Source organism: Zootoca vivipara, chromosome 1, assembly GCF_965207765.1.
Source record: "Zootoca vivipara chromosome 1, rZooViv2.hap1.1, whole genome shotgun sequence".
NCBI lineage: Eukaryota > Metazoa > Chordata > Lepidosauria > Squamata > Lacertidae > Zootoca > Zootoca vivipara.
In genome coordinates, this window is record NC_142582.1 from 89,861,264 (window position 1) to 89,882,889 (window position 21,626).

General features: G+C 39.8%; 1 protein-coding gene across 3 annotated transcripts in view; it reads left to right on the forward strand.

The window, feature by feature from the left end:
- SIPA1L1 (signal induced proliferation associated 1 like 1) overlaps positions 1-21,626 on the forward strand; it is a 154,185-nt gene that overhangs the window by 102,015 nt on the left and 30,544 nt on the right. For all 3 annotated transcript variants that reach the window (XM_035113061.3, XM_060273729.2, XM_035113094.3), the window contains 9 exons: positions 1,333-3,137; positions 4,110-4,240; positions 6,396-6,584; positions 7,923-8,097; positions 11,836-11,939; positions 14,510-14,667; positions 15,676-16,249; positions 17,288-17,562; positions 19,809-20,090. In XM_035113061.3, the coding sequence (XP_034968952.3) occupies positions 1,649-3,137; positions 4,110-4,240; positions 6,396-6,584; positions 7,923-8,097; positions 11,836-11,939; positions 14,510-14,667; positions 15,676-16,249; positions 17,288-17,562; positions 19,809-20,090 (3,377 nt within the window). In that variant the 5' untranslated portion in view covers positions 1,333-1,648. The remainder of the gene's footprint in view (positions 1-1,332; positions 3,138-4,109; positions 4,241-6,395; positions 6,585-7,922; positions 8,098-11,835; positions 11,940-14,509; positions 14,668-15,675; positions 16,250-17,287; positions 17,563-19,808; positions 20,091-21,626) is intronic.

The window sequence follows — 21,626 nt, forward strand, 5'->3', positions numbered from 1 at the left end:
TGTGTGAAAATAATTGATGTGTAGTTTTTGAAATGTAGATAGCTGCCACAAGGTGAGCCAAGCGAACAGGATCAGGTCCATGCACATGGGGGGGGGATTAACTCTTCAACTCTTCCTATCCACTGCCACACCCCCCCAAAAAAAATCACTCAAGGTATTTTTAGCTTTTGTTTTGTTTGGGGAGGAGGGACGTTTTCATTGGGACTGTGATCAGAGGAGGGTGAAACCCTCACGCATTTTGATCCCAGTCTTGGGTGGTCATTTACATTTCAAAAACTGATTTCATGCAGTTAATGAAGAGCTTTTTCTGAAATACTGTAACTGACTTTCATTTCGCTTTGCTGCTACTGCTGAGCTTCAAGATACGTCTTTTTAAAGATGTCTTCTGAATTTTGAGTAGAAAACCAAGCAGTTAATAATAATAATAATAATAATAATAATAGCCATAATAATTATAGTAACTAATAAATAGATGAAAAGGAATTGCTTCTCAGGTCTACCCTTGGGATATTGAAGGTAGCAGTAGCAGCCTGGTTCAGCAGTCATCTCCAAATCAATCCTGCATACTCCATACAAAAACTCAAAATTTACACCTAGTCTTCCTCAATCATACATGTAGACAATCTGCTAAGAATGGCTTGCATCCTAAGTGTCCCATTCCATAAAAGTTTTTAAAAATGGAGCTTTCATGCTTCCTCCTTTCCTCTGCAGCCTCCTGTGCCCCCCAAAATCATCTATTGAGGGTTGAACATGAGAAGGGAGAAGGAGCAATTGCCAACAATAGGGGGTGGAGAGTCCCACAGTAAGGAACCAAAAGTGCTTTCCACTGGCAGAACAGCAGCTTTGGATCCAACTCAGTATCTCTTAATTTAGCAGCAAATCTGTTCTTTCTCCATATTTATAGATGGTAATAGCTTTCCTACAACTTGTTGATCTAGAGAGAAGTCTGTTGTATATATTGAAAAGCAACTTGCATCATTCTACATTCAACGCTGTAAAATACAGTACAGTCATACCTTGGTTTAAGTACGCTTCAGTTTGAGTACTTTCAGTTTAAGTACTCTGTGGACCCATCCGGAACGGATTAATCCACTTTCCATTACTTTCAATGGGAAAGTTCGCTTCACGTTAAGTACACTTCAGGTTAAGTACAGACTTCTGGAACCAATTGTGTACTTAAACCGAGGTACCACTGTATGTTAAGTCTCAATCGCTGATATTTGTGGTGAAATGTACTGAGAAAGCAACTACTGTATTGGAAGCTTTCAGTTTTCTGCTTTATATAACAGTGAATGTGCTGGCTAATTACTTTCTCTTCTTTATTTGCTCTAGGATTAAAGCAAGTTTACCAGTTGAAAGTTCGTTCCTCAAACGAAGATTATTATTTTTTGACGTATGGAAGGATGACTGCTTTTTAAAATGGATGGATTAAGACTTCTAAGAAGTCAAAAGTGATTGAACAACAGTCGTTCGTAGAAAAGCTGCATCTGTAGAACATTTGCCATTATATTACATGATCATAACTGGGATCTCATGCAACCTTTGTGTTTTCTGGATAACCTTCTCCGGAAGAGAGTTATTAATGTGAAAGGCAGAGATGGCTGTGTTTTCTTTTGGAGCTTACTAAGGATAAACACGTTTTCCAATAATGACCAGTTTGAAGCGGTCCCAGACTGAAAGGGCTGTTGCCACTGGAGTGTCAGATGGAAATCCTAAAGTCCATTCAGATGACTTTTATATGAGACGCTTCAGGTCACAGAATGGTAGCTTGGGATCTTCAGTGATGGCTCCAGTAGGCCCTCCACGCAATGAAGGGTCTCATCACCTTACATCTACTCCTGGAGTACCTAAAATGGGGGTTAGGGCAAGAATTGCTGACTGGCCCCCAAGGAAGGAAAATGTCAAAGAAAGCAGTAGATCAAGTCAAGACATGGATACATCAAGCTGCCTTGATAGTATGTCTTCAAAAAGCAGTCCCGGGAGCCAGGGGAGCTCTATTAACTTGAATTCTAGTGACTCTGTCATGTTAAAGAGTATCCAAAACACACTTAAGAGCAAAACAAGGCAGTCTGAGAACCTAGATTCTAGGTTTCTCACTCCTGATGGATACCACAGCTCCCCAAGAAAAGCGCTTCGCAGAATAAGACAGCGAAGCAATAGTGACATTACCCTAAGTGAGCTTGATGTAGATAGCTATGATGAATGTATCTCACCCAGTTATAAATCTGGACCATCACTGCACAGGGAATATGGCAGCACTTCATCAATAGATAAGCAGGGTACTTCAGGGGAAGGTTTTTTTGACCTATTGAAAAGTTATAAAGATGAAAAGTGTGACCAGAGAGGCCCAGGCACCAGCAAATTCTGTGAACTCCTTATAGCTAGTGGAAGTAAGGGTTCAGGATTTTCCTTGGATGTGATAGATGGGCCCATAACTCAGAGGGAGAACCTTCGACTATTTAAAGAAAGGGAGAAGCCACTGAAGAGGCGTTCAAAATCGGAGACGGGAGATTCTTCCATTTTTCGAAAGCTGCGTAATGCCAAAGCTGAAGGGGAACTTGGGAAGTCCTCAGATCTTGAGGACAGCAGATCAGAAGACAGTGTCAGGCCTTGGACTTGTCCAAAGTGTTTCGCCCATTACGATTGTCAGAGCATATTATTTGATTTAAATGAAGTGGCAGTTAACCAGCACAATGTGATCAAACGAAGGAATACAACGACTGGAGCTTCTGCTGCAGCAGTTGCGTCATTAGCTTCTGGACCATTGTCCCATTCTGCAAGTTTCAATTCCCCAATGGGCAGTACAGAAGACCTGAATTCCAAAGGAAGTCTCAATATGGACCAGGGAGACGATAAAAGCAATGACCTTGTTATGAGTTGTCCTTATTTTCGTAATGAGATTGGTGGGGAAGGAGAAAGAAAGATCAGTCTCACAAAATCAAACTCTGGATCCTTCAGTGGCTGTGAAAGTGCCTCTTTTGAGTCCACTCTTAGCTCTCATTGCACAAATGCAGGAGTGGCTGTTCTTGAAGTACCTAAGGAAAATCTGGTGTTGCACTTGGATAGAGGGAAGAGATACATCGTTGAACACGTGGATCTTGGTGCATATTATTATCGTAAATTCTTCTATCAGAAAGGTGAGCAGTCATTTAATACCTTGAACAGCATTATTCTTTGCTATTTTACAAAATGTTCTCAAAGTACTGCCTCCTGCACAGAATGTTCCCCGATCATTCTAGGCATAATTCATATAAACGCTTAAATTTTGCAGTTGGCTTTTTAATGATATGACAGGGATTTTTTAGACTTTATAGTTTAGGCAGCTTTCTAACGTACATGGCACGAGACCAAATCGAAAGGTACAATCTACAGAAAGACGCGGAGGTTTTAAAAATATTTTAGAAATGGAAATGTAATTAAAACTTGTTTAGCAGGGACTGTGATAATGTTCAGGCATTCAGGTATTAAAATAGTCAAATGGAGGTTTCTCTATGGTAATATATTTCCTTATATTAAAAGGTTTTTCCAAATCCCCAGTTGACACTTAATACTTCTTACTGTTCTAGAAAGGGGAGTATAATTAACATATTGTATTGTGAGCGGAATAGTATTTGTATGAGGTACGTTTTTTACATTGCAATGTAGTTGAAGCAAAATTCCAAGTATGCTTGTTACTTGGCCAATAAATTATTCCTATTCCTATTCCTATAATTCTGCTGTGCCTTTAATACAGAACACAGACCTCAGCCTGTAGGTTGGAAAAATGTCTGCTATACCTGGAATATGGTTTTGTGCTTTACAACATTCAAATATTACACTGAGCATGTGAACCAGATGTTCATAGTTACAACTGGTAGCAGTTTCTGTTACCACAGTGGTTAGAATGAGTATCACCAAAATCTTTAGAATTGTTTCCCAGCTGTATTTGCATGCTATATTTGCCCATGTGAGCATCTGCCCATGGATGGTTGGAACTTGCTCACATGTAGAGCAAGACTGTCCTTAATCCTTTTACTTATTATGGAAATGTAAAATACAGAACCCTTTTTTCTGAGATGGAAAATAAAAATTTCTCCTCCTCCCGCACCCCTTTTTTTTAAATGCACAAGAACACTGGAACTACTTTGGGGCAGATGAGAACCTTGGTCCTGTAGCTGTCAGCCTCAGAAGAGAAAAACCTGAAGAAATAAAAGAAAATGGATCTCAATACAATTACCGCATCATTTTCAGAACTAGTGAGGTAAACAATATATGGAAAGTATAAGAATAAGAAATGCAAAAATGTATTTTCTCTATACTCTTAAGATTTACTGCAAATGTGAGTTATATAAGGGTTATTTTCATGTTTTGCCTGTGGTCTAAAATGTACTGATCCTTTAAATCAGAAAATATATAAAGATGACAGAAAGAGCTACTCAAAAGTGGAATGGACTACCTCAGAAGGTGGAGTCACCTTCATAGGAGGTTTACAAGTAGAGATTAGATGGCCATCTTTCAGGGATTCTTTAGCTGTGATTCGTGCATTGCAGGGGATATGATTGGATAACTCTCAGAAATCCTTCCACCTCTATGATTCTGCACTGGGTTGTTTTATATCTGGGTATCTATTTTTAATTGCCTTCCCCCCCCCCCAATATTGTAAACTGCCCTTGAGTATATAATATTTTATATCAGGAGAAGGCAACTTGATCTCCAGATGTTCTTGACTACAAATCTCAACACCCTTGACTATTGACCGTACAGACTGGGGTTGATGAAAAGTTACCATTCATTAATAACCAGGCCTGGTGTCACACATACCTAAGCCACAGTTTGTTTAGCAAACACGTGGCATATTTAAAGAATAAGCCAAAACAATAACTTTTTGTAAACCGCTTTGAGGTTTTGTTACTCAAGTGATGTGTAAATGTTGTGAACCAAGCTTTAGAGAAACAAATAGTGGCTTATTCTTCTGTGAGATGACACATGGCTTGTTGAACACAGCCTATGTCTGCTTAAATCATATGTACATCTTCTGTTTCTGGTACTTGGATTGATTTTTTTTAAAAAAATCAGCTAGGTGTAAATCAAGAGAACATGCTAGCTTATAGACCAGGCATCCCCAAACTTCGGCCCTCCAGATGTTTTGGACTACAATCCCCATGTTCCCCAACCACTGGTCCTGTTAGCTAGGGATCATGGGAGTTGTAGGCCAAAACATCTGGAGGGCCACAGTTTGGGGGTGCCTGTTATAGACAGCCTTTAATATAGGAAGAAACCTGTAAGGGTCAACGTGGTGGTTGCTCACAAGTAACTACGCAGGACTCCAACCTGGTTTTTTACAGGTTTATTGTGCATACTATATACAGTGAAGAGCAAAGAGTTTCATGACTGCCCTAGTCACTGGCAGAATCCGGGAGTGCCTCCTTCCGGTTTTTACCCCAGCATAAGAACTTGGACACCCCAGCCTCCACCTCCCCTCCTTGCGTTTCAGTCCTCTGCGCAATTGGGGTGATGGACGTAGCGTCTCCCTCTCTGAGCCCTCTTGGCTAAGGTGGTGCAAGGGCTCCGAGCAAACATCCTGGAGCCCTCTCTCCGTGGTGCTGACCACCTCCCTGTCCTGCCCGCTGGAGGTTTGACTGCTCTCCCGGCTGGATGAGGTGCTGCTGAAAAGCAGGGGCCGGGGATCCCTGTAACCCTATCTCTTGCCTCCCTCCTCCCACGTACCCGGTGGATCCCCCCTGACAAAACCCAAGTAAAAAGAAATATGTACAGTGAGGTTTCTATCATATATATAATAATAGTACTAACAACAATAAATTAACTAGTCCAAATGTTAAGTTTGGGCAGGCGGGGAGGATTGTTCTTGTTTTTACTTCTGCGTTAACAATAGCACAGAGGTGCTTGACTTCATGAAACAGAACCATTTTGCACATTCCTGGGAAGAACCAAAAAGTGCATGCATGAATAGCTTGTCCATCTGTTTTCCGTATTTCTGGATAACATATCGAGAGGAAAATTCCTGCATCTTATAGGAGCACAATGCCTGCTTTTCCATTTAAGGAATCATGCAAATTGAACTTGTGTAAGTTCTTCAGATATTGGTACAAAACAAGACAATGATGCACACATGCACAACTTAGTATAATTTACATCAGGCATCCCCAAACTTGCGGCCCTCCAGATGTTTTGGCCTACAACTCCCATGATCCCTAGCTAACAGGACCAGTGGTCAGGGATGATGGGAATTGTAGTCCAAAACATCTGGAGGGGCGAAGTTTGGGGATGCCTTATTTACATATTGGAATTTCTTATAACATTTGAAACACAGCACCCAGGAATCCTTAGTTCTTTGGATTACTAGCCTACCCCCACCTTCCCTTCATATATCTAAGTAAATAACTTTTGTTTCACAGCTTACAACCCTAAGAGGTTCTGTCTTGGAAGATACTATACCTTCAACTGCAAAGCACTGTACAACTAGAGGGTTGCCCTTGAAAGAGGTGCTTGAGCACGTGGTTCCTGAACTGAATATACATTGTCTCAGGTTGGCCTTCAACACTCCTAAAGTCACAGAGCAACTTATGAAACTTGATGAACAAGGGGTAAGTTCAAAATAGCAAACACCAGTCCTTTACTAGGCCAGCATTGCGATAACAGATCTACATATCTTTCTTTCACCATGTTTGGAAATTCTGAAGAAATCTACCAAGTCTATTCAATGCTACAGAATAAACGGTTTGCCTGAGATCTCAGGACTTAGAGTTTGCTGCCAAAAAAAGTGAATTAGGCAAACTCAACAATAGATATTCTGAAATGTGTACTGTTTAAAGCAGAATATTATAACTTAGCATGTTTAATTTCTTTCTGCATTGTATAATGGAAGACAGTGTGTAAGACATTGATACAAGAATTATGCCTTATTTCTCCTGCTTATGTCATCCATGACATATTAGGCACTTCTTCAGTGTTGTATCTGAAGAAGTGTGCATGCACACAAAAGCTCATACCAATGACAAACTTAGTTGGTCTCTAAGGTGCTACTGGAAGGATTTTTTTTTATATTAGGCACTATCATCATACATTCTAACTAACAACTTAAACCTCTTACGGTATTAGACCTGACTTTTTAATATCTGAAGACTCTTGATACTGCTTTTTTATATCTTGAATTTCATAACTTAACTTCCTTCACTAGCTTGTATTTAATAAAGCTGTTTAGTTGGTGGTGTCCAAAACCAAAGTATTCAATTCATTGTTTGGATCTGTTCCAACTTGGTTTTCTGGCCTCGTTCGGAACTGAAAGTAGCTTCATTACTCTCTTGAATGGCATATGCTAGGAGATGGACGGGTCAGTGAGACACTGTTTAGTCTCCAGAACCTCTCAGCGGCTATCAGTAGTTTATTTATTTTATTATTGATTGAAAATATTTATATCCTGTCCTTCATCAATACGGATACCAGGGTGGAGTACAACATAAGATAACATAACAACCAAATTAATATCAATCAATCAATAACCTTTATTAGGCATGACAAGTTCAGAAGTTTCAGAACAAAATTATGGATAAAACATTCACGTTATAGACTTCATGAAAGAAAATACATATTAATTAAATTAATATTTTAGAATGATATATCAATTTTCAATTAGCATCCCCTGGTCCTCTCCACAGTGGCCCAATCTCTCTGCATAAACCGAGCACAAAAACTCAGCCACCACTAAAGTAACTCTATCATTATTATCCAACCGATGTCCTTTGCAGAGTGATTTGAAATACGTGCCTACATTTATTAGTCATAGTATTCTCATTGTTAACAGGGAAGAGGAAGAAGGCAGTAGTGACTTTTGGAAGGACTCTCTATGTTAGTCTTTTAATGCAGCATAGATGCTGCATAAGCTGATGAGAATGCAAAACTTGAGTTTCTGTTTGTGTTTACAGCTAAGCTATCAACTTAAAGTGGGGATCATGTACTGCAAGTCTGGACAAAGCACGGAAGAGGAAATGTACAATAATGAATCAGCAGGCCCGGCCTTTGAAGAGTTTCTTCAGTTACTGGGAGAACGGGTTCGGCTCAAGGGATTTGAAAAGTACCGTGCTCAACTAGACACAAAGAGTAAGGGACCCTCTCTTATGCAGATTAATAAGACACAGTTACAGCCATGGTCAGCAAACAGATTTTGACAGTGGACCTAGTGGGGAAGTAGAGAGTGGCAAGCCGCCACTCTCTCTTGTCTTTTCAGTGTGAACTTCTCAGAAACCTCCTCATGACAACACTGCAGCTTGTTCTGAGAATTTGGTTGATTGGTACAGTCGCTCATGTTGATCTTTATGGCATCTTCTCTTATTAGCCCTGAAATTTAATTTTGCTTGTTTGTTTCCATCAGTGTACACGGCATTTCACAAAATAACCTAATCAAAAGACAAGTTCCTGTCCCAAAGAGCTTTCAGCATAAATTCCTTTCTTTCTTCTTAATCTCTACATAGTTTCCCCTCAATTAAGTGCGTTAAAACATAGTTCCTGGCTTGGTTTATGAATTGCATGGCTCAAATGAAGTAAAGAGGTGACTTTTTGCCAAGATCTTGAATCAAAATGCATGTTTTTTAAGGTAAGGGGAGGAATTCGTAAAATTACTCCTGTAAACACCTCCTCAGTGTGTAGTCCTCCCGTGAAATACACACACCTATAGCTGTGAGCTTTCATTATGTAGTATTTAGATTGAGGTCCATGGTTATCTCACTTCCAGTATAGGAAATTAAAGTAAAGAATGTGTCATGACAGTATAGAAAAGCATTCGCAAACAGTGCAGTGAATTTTCTGTTGCCATGGTTTCTGCTGTTACTGATGTTTTGACTATAGGCAGCAGAGAAGGAAACGATTAAAACATGAAATAACCTAGAATATTTTAAAGCCTGTTAGATATATTTAGAAACGCCGATAAATGTCAAAATCTGTAGTACAAAACTGAAATTACTTATTCCTTTTGAATTTAAACGACCTTCCCCTATTTCTACCTAGTTATTGCCATGCAATTTACCTGTAATGTGAGGGGTCTCATGCAGGAAAATATTTAACAGGAGAAAAGGGGGAAATAATGCTGGTTCTTCTAGCGAGAGTTGAAGCACTGCTTACCCACCTACCCTGGTCTTTTCTTTAAAGTTGAACTGTGCTAAAATGCGGCTAATGTTGTTGGTGCTTAAATTTGTTATCAGCATAGACCTTTTCTGTTTAATGAGCCCTGAGTCCCTTAGTTTTTGCATGAGATGACACAAAATTGAGTAGCTATTTACAATCAACAGGTCTAACGTGATTTGATAGATGCTACATATTGCTTCGAACAGCTACAAAATGTGTTTATTATTTGGATTATTTATATGCTGCTTTTCAAACTGGCAAAACAACCATATGCTCTTTTACTCTGAAGGAAGTCCCATTGAGATCAGTTGTGTTCATGTCTAAGTAAGCGTAGATAGGAATGCAACCTAATTTTCAAAAGCAACTGATGTGATGCATGCTACTTTTGATTGATTTGTTTTTTTAATGCTCCTGTCCTCTCCCCTAAAAAAAAAAATCTTCAAGAGTAAATCATGTTGAGATCTTTCCCAGCCCCCTGGTACCTGTGATCCTTAACTGGCTATAACAAGGAGTGTAATGATCATATTGACCAACTGTGTACTTACAATTTTCTACTTTCAGCTTGAAGATTTTCATTGCATCCCCCCAAATGTTTGTTTCCCCTATGTTTTTCACACAGTAGACTTTTTCTTTTGCTTTAAGTCGACAATGTTGACTTCAGATATAACCTCACTCATGGTTGAGGAGGACTATGGTTACTTACATGATTCCCCAGACACGAGTGTTTTATGATAAGCACTTGTTGCCTTGCTTGTAGTAATCTGCTAGTTCAGGTCTCGTTACTTAAGCGGCAAATGGCCTGGAGCCATTTGAAGATTCGGTTGCTTGATTTTTATTTTCCCCTGTGTTTTAGTTCACTGCTCCATTTAGATCAGTTCTCAAAAGTTTCTCTGCACACCAGAGCTATGATTATAATCATTTATGAAGTAAAATGGATTGTTAAACTAAAAATTGTTACTATTCTGGACTTTTAAAACTTTCAGAAACTTGGTCGCATTTTACGTTCGACAAGAACCTTTTCCCAAATACTTACCGCTGTGTGAAATATGCTGCGATCCTTTCCCATCTGTTTCTCAAGTTTTAGGCCTAGGTTTTGATGTTTTCCTTCTACCAGGCAGGCAAACAAGGGACAAAATCAGCAACCCATCTAATTTGGAAGAGGGCACAGTGCAGATGGACTTTCATTAAACCATTCTGGTGTCAGCAGCAAGAGACCACCCCTGCAGAGACCAATGCTGGTTCTGATTTTAAAATGTAGTCTTGAGAGCCATATTGAGAGTAGTACTAGGGCCCAGATAGACAGTTAAAAGAGGCCTATACAACTTGTGACCCATCATAGAAAACCATTTAACAACAGTCATAAAAGGCTTATCCTCCTGGTTCCCCCCCCCATATGACTGCAAAATTGCAGAACTTTTAAGCACCTGGCACAGTGTATGTAGTAGGTGTAGATTGGTAGGTCACAAATTGTGCAGGCTTGTGTTAAAATATAAATTTATTGTTCAAATATTGAAATGGGTGGGGTTTAAAAAAATTAAATTGTAATCATAGTTTTCCTATATCAGAGCTTTAAAACTAGTCTGTTAGTTATTATATGTATTCTTTGGGTAGAGGGGATTGTAAATATCATACATAATGCATTATATTAGGGAACATTTATTGTAATTATTATTTATTTATTTATTTATTTATTTATACCCCGCCCATCTGTCTGGGTTTCCCCAGCCACTCTGGGCGGCTTCCAACCGAATATTAAAAACAGTACAGCATCAAACATTAAAAAGTTCCCTAAACAGGGCTGCCTTCAGTTGTCTTCTAAAAGTAAAATAGTTACTTATTGCCTTGACATCTGCTGGGAGGGCATTCCACAGGGCGGGTGCCACTACCGAGAAGGCCCTCTGTCTGGTTCCCTGTAACCTCACTTCTCGCAATGAGGGAACCACCAGAAGGCCCTCGGTGCTGGATCTCAGTGTCCAGGCTGAATGATGGGGGAGAAGACGCTCCTTCAGGTATACAGGTGTATGTTAGGAAAAAGGCATTCAGACATGTACTTCAGGAGAAATGTGCAGTAAAATCATAGCTGCCAAGTTTTCCCTTTTCTCGCGAGGAAGCCTATTCAGCATAAGGGAAAATCCCTTTAAAAAAGGGATAACTTGGCAGCTATGAGTAAAATGCTGGTGAATTTTTGTGCCGTCTTTCTTTTTTTAAAAAAATCACAAACTGATGCCGAAATATATCATACTCAGATTAAGATTGGGGCGAAATGAAAAAGTGGAAGCAACCAAAGGTGATAAATGATTACATCTCTACCCTGTTTCCCTGAAAATAAGACATACCCATAAAATAAGCCGTAGCAGGATTTCTAAGCATTTGCACAATATAAGCCATACCCTGAAAATAAGACATAGTGATAGGCGCAGTTCTGGAGGGCGCCAAGGAAGAGGCGAGGCTGGACACGTAATAAAAATAAGACATCCCCTGAAAATAAGCCATAGTGTGTCTTCTTGAGGAAAAATAAATATAAGACAGTGTCTTATTTTGGGGGAAACACGGTATTAGGTACTACTGTACCTCCCTTTCAAATTTTGTTTGTCTTTTTCATGTTGTTATTGCACGATTGTTCCCATAGCTGATGCTTATAACATCGTGCAGTTTTGCAACTTATGTAAAAGTATTTTAAAATAGTAAGTTGAATTTCTTTTGTTATTTGAATCTTAGCTGATTCAACTGGCACCCACTCTCTTTATACAACGTACAAGGACTATGAAATCATGTTCCATGTTTCTACTATGCTGCCCTACACACCTAACAACAAGCAACAGGTAGGATTAATTTTCACTGTGTAAAGAATTATGTAGGTCCATTGTAGATGTAACAGTAAAGCATTATTTAGCACTGTGTGAGTAAGCGGAAGAAAGCTTTTGACAGACATGATTTCCCCTCCCCTCCCCTCCCTAGTGCAGCCATGAAAAAGAGATTAGAGGCATTTGTTTCCTGTTTTAAACTAACAGAAATGTACCATTGTATCTGAATTAGGAGGAACTAGGTTTTCTTTTGACTGCTTTGTGAACAAGTCATGGTCATAAACCTCTATTGAATTCTGTCATGTTTAAACAAGCCATAGTTTACACTAACTGGAGAGTTTGGTTCATTGCAGAATAAATTTCATGAGGTATGACACCATAGCATAAGTCTATATACAACATACAGCTATAGTATTCGAGTGTTAATTCCTAGCAACAAGAAAATACTTTGCTACTTACTGCAGTCTTGCATCTGAATCGGTATAAATGCACCAAGTAGGTTTGGAACGCTTTGAAATGACATTGCTCATTGAGTGATAATGTTTTCGCCACCCATTTGCATTGTTTCATTAAGATCCTCCAAGATGTTTGAGCTGTTTAAAAAATGGTTTTGGCGTAATAAAGAAACCTTCCAAGTGGCTGCAAGAAGTTATATTGCAGTAGACAAGTTGGCTAATGATGGCTTAAGATTTTAGGAATGAACAAATCTGGGGCTGATTTAAAGTTTGTTTCTCTTTAGGAAGCGTGAGTTAAGTAGTAAATCCGATCAGAATAGCTTTTTCAAGATCATTTGCTTTCATGTGAGAGCTGTGATGGAGTCAGAGAGAGATATGGCAGTCTGGGGTACAGAAGGGGTGTTCTCCCCTCCCCCCTTTGAAGTTTCCCTCCTTGTGAACTATCTTTTGCTGGAAAACCTTGTCTTCTTCAACTATTGCACTCGAAAAAATGAAACTTCAGACAGCCTTGGGGGAATCTTGTGTTTTTACTGCTTAGAGCCAGCGACTAAACTTCAGCCTAGTTGATATATTCAGCTTGGGGTAGCGCTATGATAGTGTGGTGTAAGTTTTGTACAAGAGCATATGCAAATTGAAGAATTTGCCTAGGTTTGGGGTAGGAAGCAGCCCTTTCATGAGTGGAAGAAATTGTGTTATTGGGGGGGGGGGCTTTTTTCTACCAAGGACTGCATTCCAGGGGAAGTTAGGGTCAAAGCCAGTGCGTGGGCAATGCCAAAACCAAAAGTACATGGGGTATCCTCTCTTTTCCCCGCTTGCCATTCACATGTGGCACTTGGCATACAGGTTGCGTCCCCATGTGCTAGAAGAAGGGCGCACTTGGATCCACCCCATGTGTCCCATGGCACTTTTCTACATTCGTAAAGGCAATGTCCAGGGGACACGGGTGGTGCTGTGGTCTAAACCAAAGAGCCTAGGGCTTGCCATTTGGAAGGTCGACAGTTTGAATCCCTGTGACAGAATGAGCGCCTGTTGTTCGGTCCCAGCTCCTGCCCACCTAGCAGTTCGAAAGCACGTCAAGTGAAAGTAGATAAATAGGTACTGCTCCTGGGGGAAGGTAAACGGTGTTTCCATGCGCTGCTCTGGTTCACCAGAAGCGGCTTAGTCATGCTGGCCACATGACCCAGAAGCTGTCTGTGGACAAACGCCGGCTCCCTCAGCCTATAGAGCGAGATGAGCGCGCAACCCCAGAGTCGTCTGAGACTGGACCTAATGGTCAGGGGTACCTTTACCTTTACCTTTAAAGGCAATGTCCAGTTTCTTTAATGAGTGATTACTATATACTTTGCCACATACATTGCCCTCTTTGATATCATTTTAATTTCTTAAATTTTTGCTAATCATTGTTTGAACTGAATGGATCTGCGGAAGTCTATGTATAGCTGGAATTTATATCTGATTTTAAAAAAACAAACAACAACACAGCACACAAAACAATTGTTAATTCAAGGAACTAACATGGAATTCAAGGGACAATAAACACGGTTCAGTTGATTGTGCCTGCTCATGAACATACTTTAATCTCATATTTTAAATACTCAGTTCTATCATATAGATGGTTAGTGCAATGCTGTAATTTAAAGGAAGCTTTCTGGCATTCTTTTCAGGAGAAAAAGAATAAGTTGACTAAAAAGCATAACAATAATTTGTTTGGTAACACTGCCACTATCAAATACAAAAACACAGTTTTAATGCACAGAAGAACATTGTCTAGGTTATGAACAATTTCTAATGGTTGGAAGAAAGTAGCAAGTAGACAAACATAGTGTTATATTACGATAAAATTGATTTTGGAGACATTCAAAATCTGTCTGTTAGGAAGACATTTCTTGGTATTAAAATAGATGTGTAGCTGTTGTTATGGAAACAGCGGGTGCAATATGCTAGTCGTTAGTTTCAGCATGTCAGATATTGGCCAATTTCTCATTTACTTGCTCAGAATAAAGCATTGAATGAAATAATTTAAAAATATTCCATGATTCGCAAACATTAATTAACAGGAATAATGCACAATATGCTATAAGGGGGTACTTCCCCCCCCCCAGTACCTTATGTTTCTTTTCTTTACCCTCATAGCTCTTAAGAAAACGACATATTGGAAATGATATTGTGACCATCGTTTTCCAAGAACCTGGAGCAGAATCGTTCAGCCCAAAGAATATTCGCTCTCACTTCCAGCATGTCTTTGTCATTGTCCGCGTGCACAATCCATGCACCGACAACGTCTGTTACAGGTACCTATTACTTTGTGAACACACAGAGGCTAACTTCATACTGTTGGAATTTTGTAATGCTCCATTTTACAAAGCTTTCTTACTGTTAATTTTCAAGAAAACTATTTTTGGGTTTAACATTAAGTACTTGGCAGGCTGAGAACCAGTTAACGTTTCTACTTTTTCTTCACAGAAGAAAGAGCATGCAAGTTAATTGGATACTTTAGAACCAGATTTAGTTGCCTTGCATTGAGGCCAAGCTTGAAAAATGGCCAAGTGGGCTTCATATTAACCTGGTGATAATCCTAGCCTAGGTTAATTCAGTGTGTATGAAAATAAAATAATAAAATTCTGGCAAGTTGAAAAGCAGCCTGGAAACCATGTATGCCAGATTCATGGTGGTTTTCTTACATTGTTTATATGCATGGAGTTTCTTAGGAATTCACACCTAGGGAGCAGAGAATGTGGTTGTGAAAGATGGCAATATATTGCTCCCTCTGGAAAACATCCAAGAAGAACAGATGAACAAATTTAACATACTACCCTTTGGAATAAAATACTGGAGAGGTCAATTCTTAAGAAATAAGGCATAGTATTTCAGTAGAAATACTTTTTAGGACTGTTGTCCATGACGTCTCAGGCAGTAAATGTCTTAGTTTTTAAGGTGCCACATGACTCTTGGTTGGTCTTGCTGCGGAAGGCTAACACGGCTGCTCTGCTGTAAAGTAGTACTGTTGCTTGTTTGTTAAAGCATTGGTTCCCATGTGAAGTAGGGAACACTAGAATGCTGTTACATAAATCCCCAACCAGCAGTTCATTGTTGAGTGGGGTCGAGGTCTTTGATTCGGGAGAGAAGAGGCTGTGGCTGTTTTCTGTTCTTGTTTGTACTGCTAGGCCATGCTAACCTGTTGTAGATCATAAATTTTGCCATTTCTAAAGATCAAAGCAAAGAAGTCAAAGGTAGAATAGAAAGGTAAGTTCCGTGGAGTCAGCTCATCATTAAATCACATTTCCTTTTCCTTTATGTAGCGTTGCTGCGACGAGATCCAGAGATGTGCCATCGTTTGGACCACCAATCCCTAAAGGCATTACCTTCCCCAAATCCAATGTATTCAGGGACTTCTTACTTGCTAAAGTGATCAATGCTGAGAATGCAGCTCATAAATCAGAGAAGTTCCGTGCCATGGCCACCAGAACCCGTCAGGAATACTTGAAAGATTTGGCAGAGAAGAATGTGACAAACACACCCATTGACCCTTCGGGCAAATTCCCCTTCATCTCACTTGCCTCTAAGAAGAAGGAGAAGTCCAAGCCTCATCCAGGAGTAGAACTCCACAGTTCTGGTGCTGTTGTATGGAGTCTCCGTGCTAAAGACTATAGCAAGGGTGTAGATATAGACTGTCTTCTGGGGATTTCTAATGAATTTGTTGTTATCATTGAACAAGATACAAAGAGTGTTGTGTTCAATTGTTCCTGCAGAGATGTCATAGGGTGGACTTCAACAGACACAAGTGTCAAAATTTTCTATGAAAGGGGTGAATGTGTTTCTGTGGAGAGTTTCAAAAACCCTGAAGATATCAAAGAAATTGTCAAAAGGCTAGAGGTTAGAGTTTGTTCACTTTCTCTTTCACTCTAAATATGTAGATCTGATCTTCAGGCATGAGTAAATTCAAAGAACTGTGATGGAAACATTAACATGGTTTAGAGCCATTCTTAGATTTTGGTAGCAGATCCGTTGATAGTGAAACAGTCCCTCAACCTGTGATGTAATTTTGCAAAAATATTAATGGAAATTATTTTCTAATTCTTTTCCCAATTCTCCAAAGTTGCAATTGGACTAGGACAAAGAATACTTTTTTACTTATTGCCCGTTGCTTGTTCAGGTCCCTGACATGTATCAAATATTATGCAAGACTTAATATTATAGTTTTTACTTATTCTAGTACAATACATAGCAACTGCATTTTACTCTCTTATTCAGAAAATAGCAGTCTCTATGTCATAAAGAAAAGCTGCATTTGTCTATTGCATTCAAAAATATTCATAATTAGCAGGATCACTTAACCAATAGAACAAGTTTGCATTTTCTGTAGATAGCTGCATGCCAATAAATAAGATGACTAAATTATAAAGAATCACCAATTTATCGAATCAATAGGGATATAATAATAAAAAGAAACATTCTGTCAGCCTAACAATGAATATTGGTATATAACCCCACCCATGAATATTCCATGTGTATTGCTACATTACCTTAATGCTTCCATAATTTTCATAAAGTTCTAAAGCCAGTCATTGTGTTTTATTTTTCTGTTGGAAGCCGCCCAGAGTGGCTGGGGAAACCCAGCCAGATGGGCGGGGTATAAATAATAAATTATTATTATTATTATTATTATTATTATTATTATTATTATTATTACAAAATCTGACAGTGCCTGGATTTTCATCCACTAGTAACCTAGCCAACTTGCACTGAAAACTGTACACAGCAGTAGCTGTCAAAATAAGGAATATAATTGTCCCATCTTGCTTCATGTACCGTTTTTTTATCGCCCCATGTATTTGTCTCCCATTGAATGTAATTAATTGCACTAAACTCTTCCCATTGCATCCCCCCAACCTCTCTCTCTCCACTTCTCAGCTTGTGACAAAGGGCTGTGAGTCAGTGGAAATGACTTTACGTCGCAATGGACTAGGCCAGCTTGGTTTCCATGTGAACTATGAAGGAATTGTGGCAGATGTTGAACCTTATGGCTACGCTTGGCAAGCAGGATTACGACAAGGCAGCAGATTAGTGGAAATTTGCACTGTGGCTGTAGCTACTCTGAGCCATGAGCAAATGATTGATCTCCTGCGGACTTCAGTTACTGTGAAGGTTGTCATTATCCCACCTCATGAGGATTGTACCCCACGAAGGTAATTTTTTTGCTGGGGTGGTGGTGGTGGGGATAAATGAGTTATATCTGCTGCTGACTTTTTCAGGGTGTTCTCTGAATTTATAAAGCAGAAATTTTGTTCTAACTTAGTCTACTTTATATAAAAATAAAGAGTCTCGTTTCACATTAATTTGGCTATAGGTGTAGAGTCGTAGGTGGTTACTGTTTTTAAAGGGGACCTATTTATTCTTATGGTATGGGAGTGCTTCTGCATTGCCGTTGATATGTCAAAGCATCCCACTGGATTGTGTTACATATATAATGTCTCTGAAGGAAGCATTGGTGATGCTGAGTATTCTCAAGTCAGAATGCCAGTGCTTCTGTTTGCTTACTTTCTCACTAGTCAGTTAATATTTACGTAGCTTTTGAATAGCTGCATCTCATCGCTGCATTTATGTCGGTGATGCTCACTTTTTAAATAAATGCATGTGAGATCCTGCAAAATCTTTAAATGTCATATGGCCATTTTAACACTTCACTGAATAAAAATACCATTTGCACTTCAAGCTGGGGATATACATATATACTTATTTTGAAGGAGCCCCTGCCTGTTTTTATTATTTGGATCCTTCAGCCTGACCTCAGAATAACTTGAGACGAGTCTCACCTTTTACTTTAACTCTCTATACAAAAGTCAAGTGCCAGGGTATGAAAGAATAGAACCTTTTTCCTGTAGAAGGATGAACAAGTATTATGTGGAAGGCTATCTCATTTTCCTAGGTCTGTGTTAAGTGCATGTTTTAAGATAAGTCAGCTCAAAGTTAGGGCAATTGATGTTTACAATTTGGCAAATGTTATTAGCCATCTTTCATATTGTTGCTTTCAGATATTTTTTCAAAAACCACCTGTTGATATAATATAAAACTTGCATAGCCTTGAAGTAGAAGAATAGAACAGCAAGGCAAGAAAACCCTGTCATTTTTGAAGTTCAATATTTTCAGTTATTTCCTAAATGCAATTCTTAAAATAACATTTAGGCTCCAATCCTATACCCAGTTTCCTGAGAGTAAGCCCCATTGATCTGAGTTCCATTTCCAGGATCTCTGAATCCAAACCTTACTGCATAACCCTAAGCATATTTATTCTGCTGTAAGTCCCACTGAATTCAATCGGTCTTTCTTCTTTCTCTTTTTACGATTGTAATTGATTTTTATTTTTGGGAAGTTCAGGTGATATGACCAGACTTCTGTTCCAGAGACTATGGGAGATAACAAGTATTAGACATACAGAAACATTAGTTAGTTTAAGTCAGTTGATTTCCTTGTGCCTGAGTATGACTTGATTGGCTAGTGCCCTATAAATTAGGGATAGAATTAATGTGTAATTAACCAGCCTGGGCCATATTTAGCATTCAGAGTAGGGGTATCACAATTGCTGTCATATAAGGGTTGGGCAGTGTTCTCAAAGCTACGAACATGAATTTGACCAAACTGCAGGAGGCAGTGCAAGACAGGAGTGCCTGGCATGCTATGGTCCATGGGGTCACGAAGAGTCGGACACGACTAAACAACAACAACAACAACAACAACAACAACAACAACAACAACAACAACAACAACAAAAGGGTATATGACACGGGTGGTGCTGTGGGTTAAACCACAGAGCCTAGGCTTGCCGATCAGAAGGTCGGCGGTTTGAATCCCTGCGACGGGATGAGCTCCCGTTGCTCGGTCCCAGCTCCTGCCAACCTAGCAGTTTGAAAGCACGTCAAAGTGCAAGTAGATAAATAGGTACTGCTACAGCGGGAAGGTAAACGGCGTTTCCGTGTGCTGCTCTGGTTCGCCAGAAGCGGCTTTGTCGTGCTGGCCACATGACCTGGAAGCTGTATGCCGGCTCCCTTGGCCAATAAAGCGAGATGAGCGCTGCAACCCCAAAGTCGGTCATGACTGGACCTAATGGTCAGGGGTCCCTTTACCTTTAAAGGGTATATTGCAAAAACCTTGGTTTTCGAGCAGCTTAGTTCTCGAACGTTTTGGCTCCCGAACGCCGCAAACCCAGAAGTGAGTGTTCTGGTTTGCAAACTATTTTTTGGAAGCCGAACGTTCGACGGGGCTTCCGATTGGCTGCCAGAGCTTCCTGCATCCAATCAGAAGCCGCGCTTTGGTTTCCGAACATTTTGGAAGTTGAACGGACTTCCGGAACGGATTCCGCTTGACTTCCAAGGCAACAACTCTACTTTTCTCCCTTATTTCAGAGCTGCATTATGCTTTCTTCTTTCTCTTTCAGAAGTTTTTCAGAAATTAATCGCATGCCGGTGATGGAATACAAAATGAACGACGGCGGCGTTCCATATGAGTTCAAGTTCCCTTTCAGGAATAACAACAAATGGCAGCGAAATGCTAACAAGGGACAAGGGCCTCATGGGCAGCAAATGCCATCCCAGATGCAAAGTCCCGCTACCACTAGGGTTGCCTCAGGGAAAGGTGAAGGGAAAATGCCTCCCCCAGAGCGAGCAGCCAATATTCCACGGAGTATTTCTAGTGATGGGCGGCCACTGGAGAGCAGAAGGTAGATAACTAATTTGTGTGTTGTCTTTCCTCCAAGGTATGTTGCAGCATTATGAAACTTTTGAAACTACAGCAATAAGAATCCTCAGGCACACAAGTTCATATTCCAATTCCCCTGCTTCTTATCCAGATCAAATCTGACCCCCCCACCTCACCAAAATGTTTTTATTCACTTCCAGAAAGTATTTGGGATCTGAAAGAAATGACACTAAACTAATTCACAGCGTTTGGGGATTAACTCATAGTCTTCAGGTGCCAATTCTAGTCATTCCACCTTACTTTTCTAGTAACTGGAGTATGAATAAATGCACATATACTCATGTCCCTCTATTGTTGAAAAACTTCTTTTTTAAAAAAGAAAAACACCCCTAATTATATTTTCCTCTCCGAACCTGCATAAACACATATGCCTGTGTTGTCTATCTATATTATGTGTGTTATCTTTATTAAGAAAAGAGCATCTTGTAAGGCAAGAAAGGCAAAAGCTGTTCATACTGGAATATGAAAGAATCACCTATAGGTGTGCCATTTAGCCCCTCTGCTTGTGTTCACGTTTGGCAAATTGCTCCAGCACTCTTAAGCCTTATTTTGCACATTGAAATCAATGGATTTTGTACTTTTTAGGGGATTAACACATGTTGAAGTATGGTTGGGGAAGTGGAAGGGCTAGCTTTAAAGTACTGTATATGAATAACACAGTCCATTGGAAGAAAGGCCTCACTATAGTGGCCGTATGAGCTCTAAGCCTGTGGTCAGCAAAGAAGGGGGATAGTTCCAAGATAATTGTGCTTCTCTTTCCTCAGATATTCTTTGCCAGCTTTTAGGCAAAATGTCATTATAGCATTGCAGTGCCCTTTACTTGGGGTACCAATACCTGTTGTTGCAATTTTAGATCTCATCAGAATTCTCTTCCTTCTGTAGAGAGCGTGTGAAGTCTCTGGCTGATGCTGTTTCTACAATACACAATTAGTTTTACATGTAAAAAAGCACCAACCTGTTTTGTTCATTCTGGATTTTCCCAACATTGCTGAAATGCAGAGCGAATGTAGTCTGAAACACACCATTTCTACACTCTCTCGTACACACCAATAGGACCAAGTAAATTGGCCCTTTTTTTCTTTTTTGATCACTTGATACCAACTATGTTATGCTTCCTGCCATTTCATGGTATCATGTGGCACAGCCAGTTTTGCCTAGAGAGCCGAGCTTTGACTAAAGCTCATTTGACATTGATAGAACAAGCCTGTGTGCTCTTGGCTGTCATATGTTCTGCTCACAGCAAGTCCTGAGCACCGTAGAGTGTTGCTGCCATGAGATGTACTTTTGCTTTATCTCTCCTACATCCCTTCTCCCCTCAATGAACTAGTTCACAGCTGAAAAGAATCTCTGAAATTAAAAGTGTCAGTTATTACTTTCTACAGAATACACCCTTGATGTTGGGTTTCTGCTGTGTTCAGGTGGGCCAGTTTCAGTTCTTTGTTTTGTTATTTATATGCCACCCCTTCATCCAGTATAACCACAGGGCCACTTCTTCCAA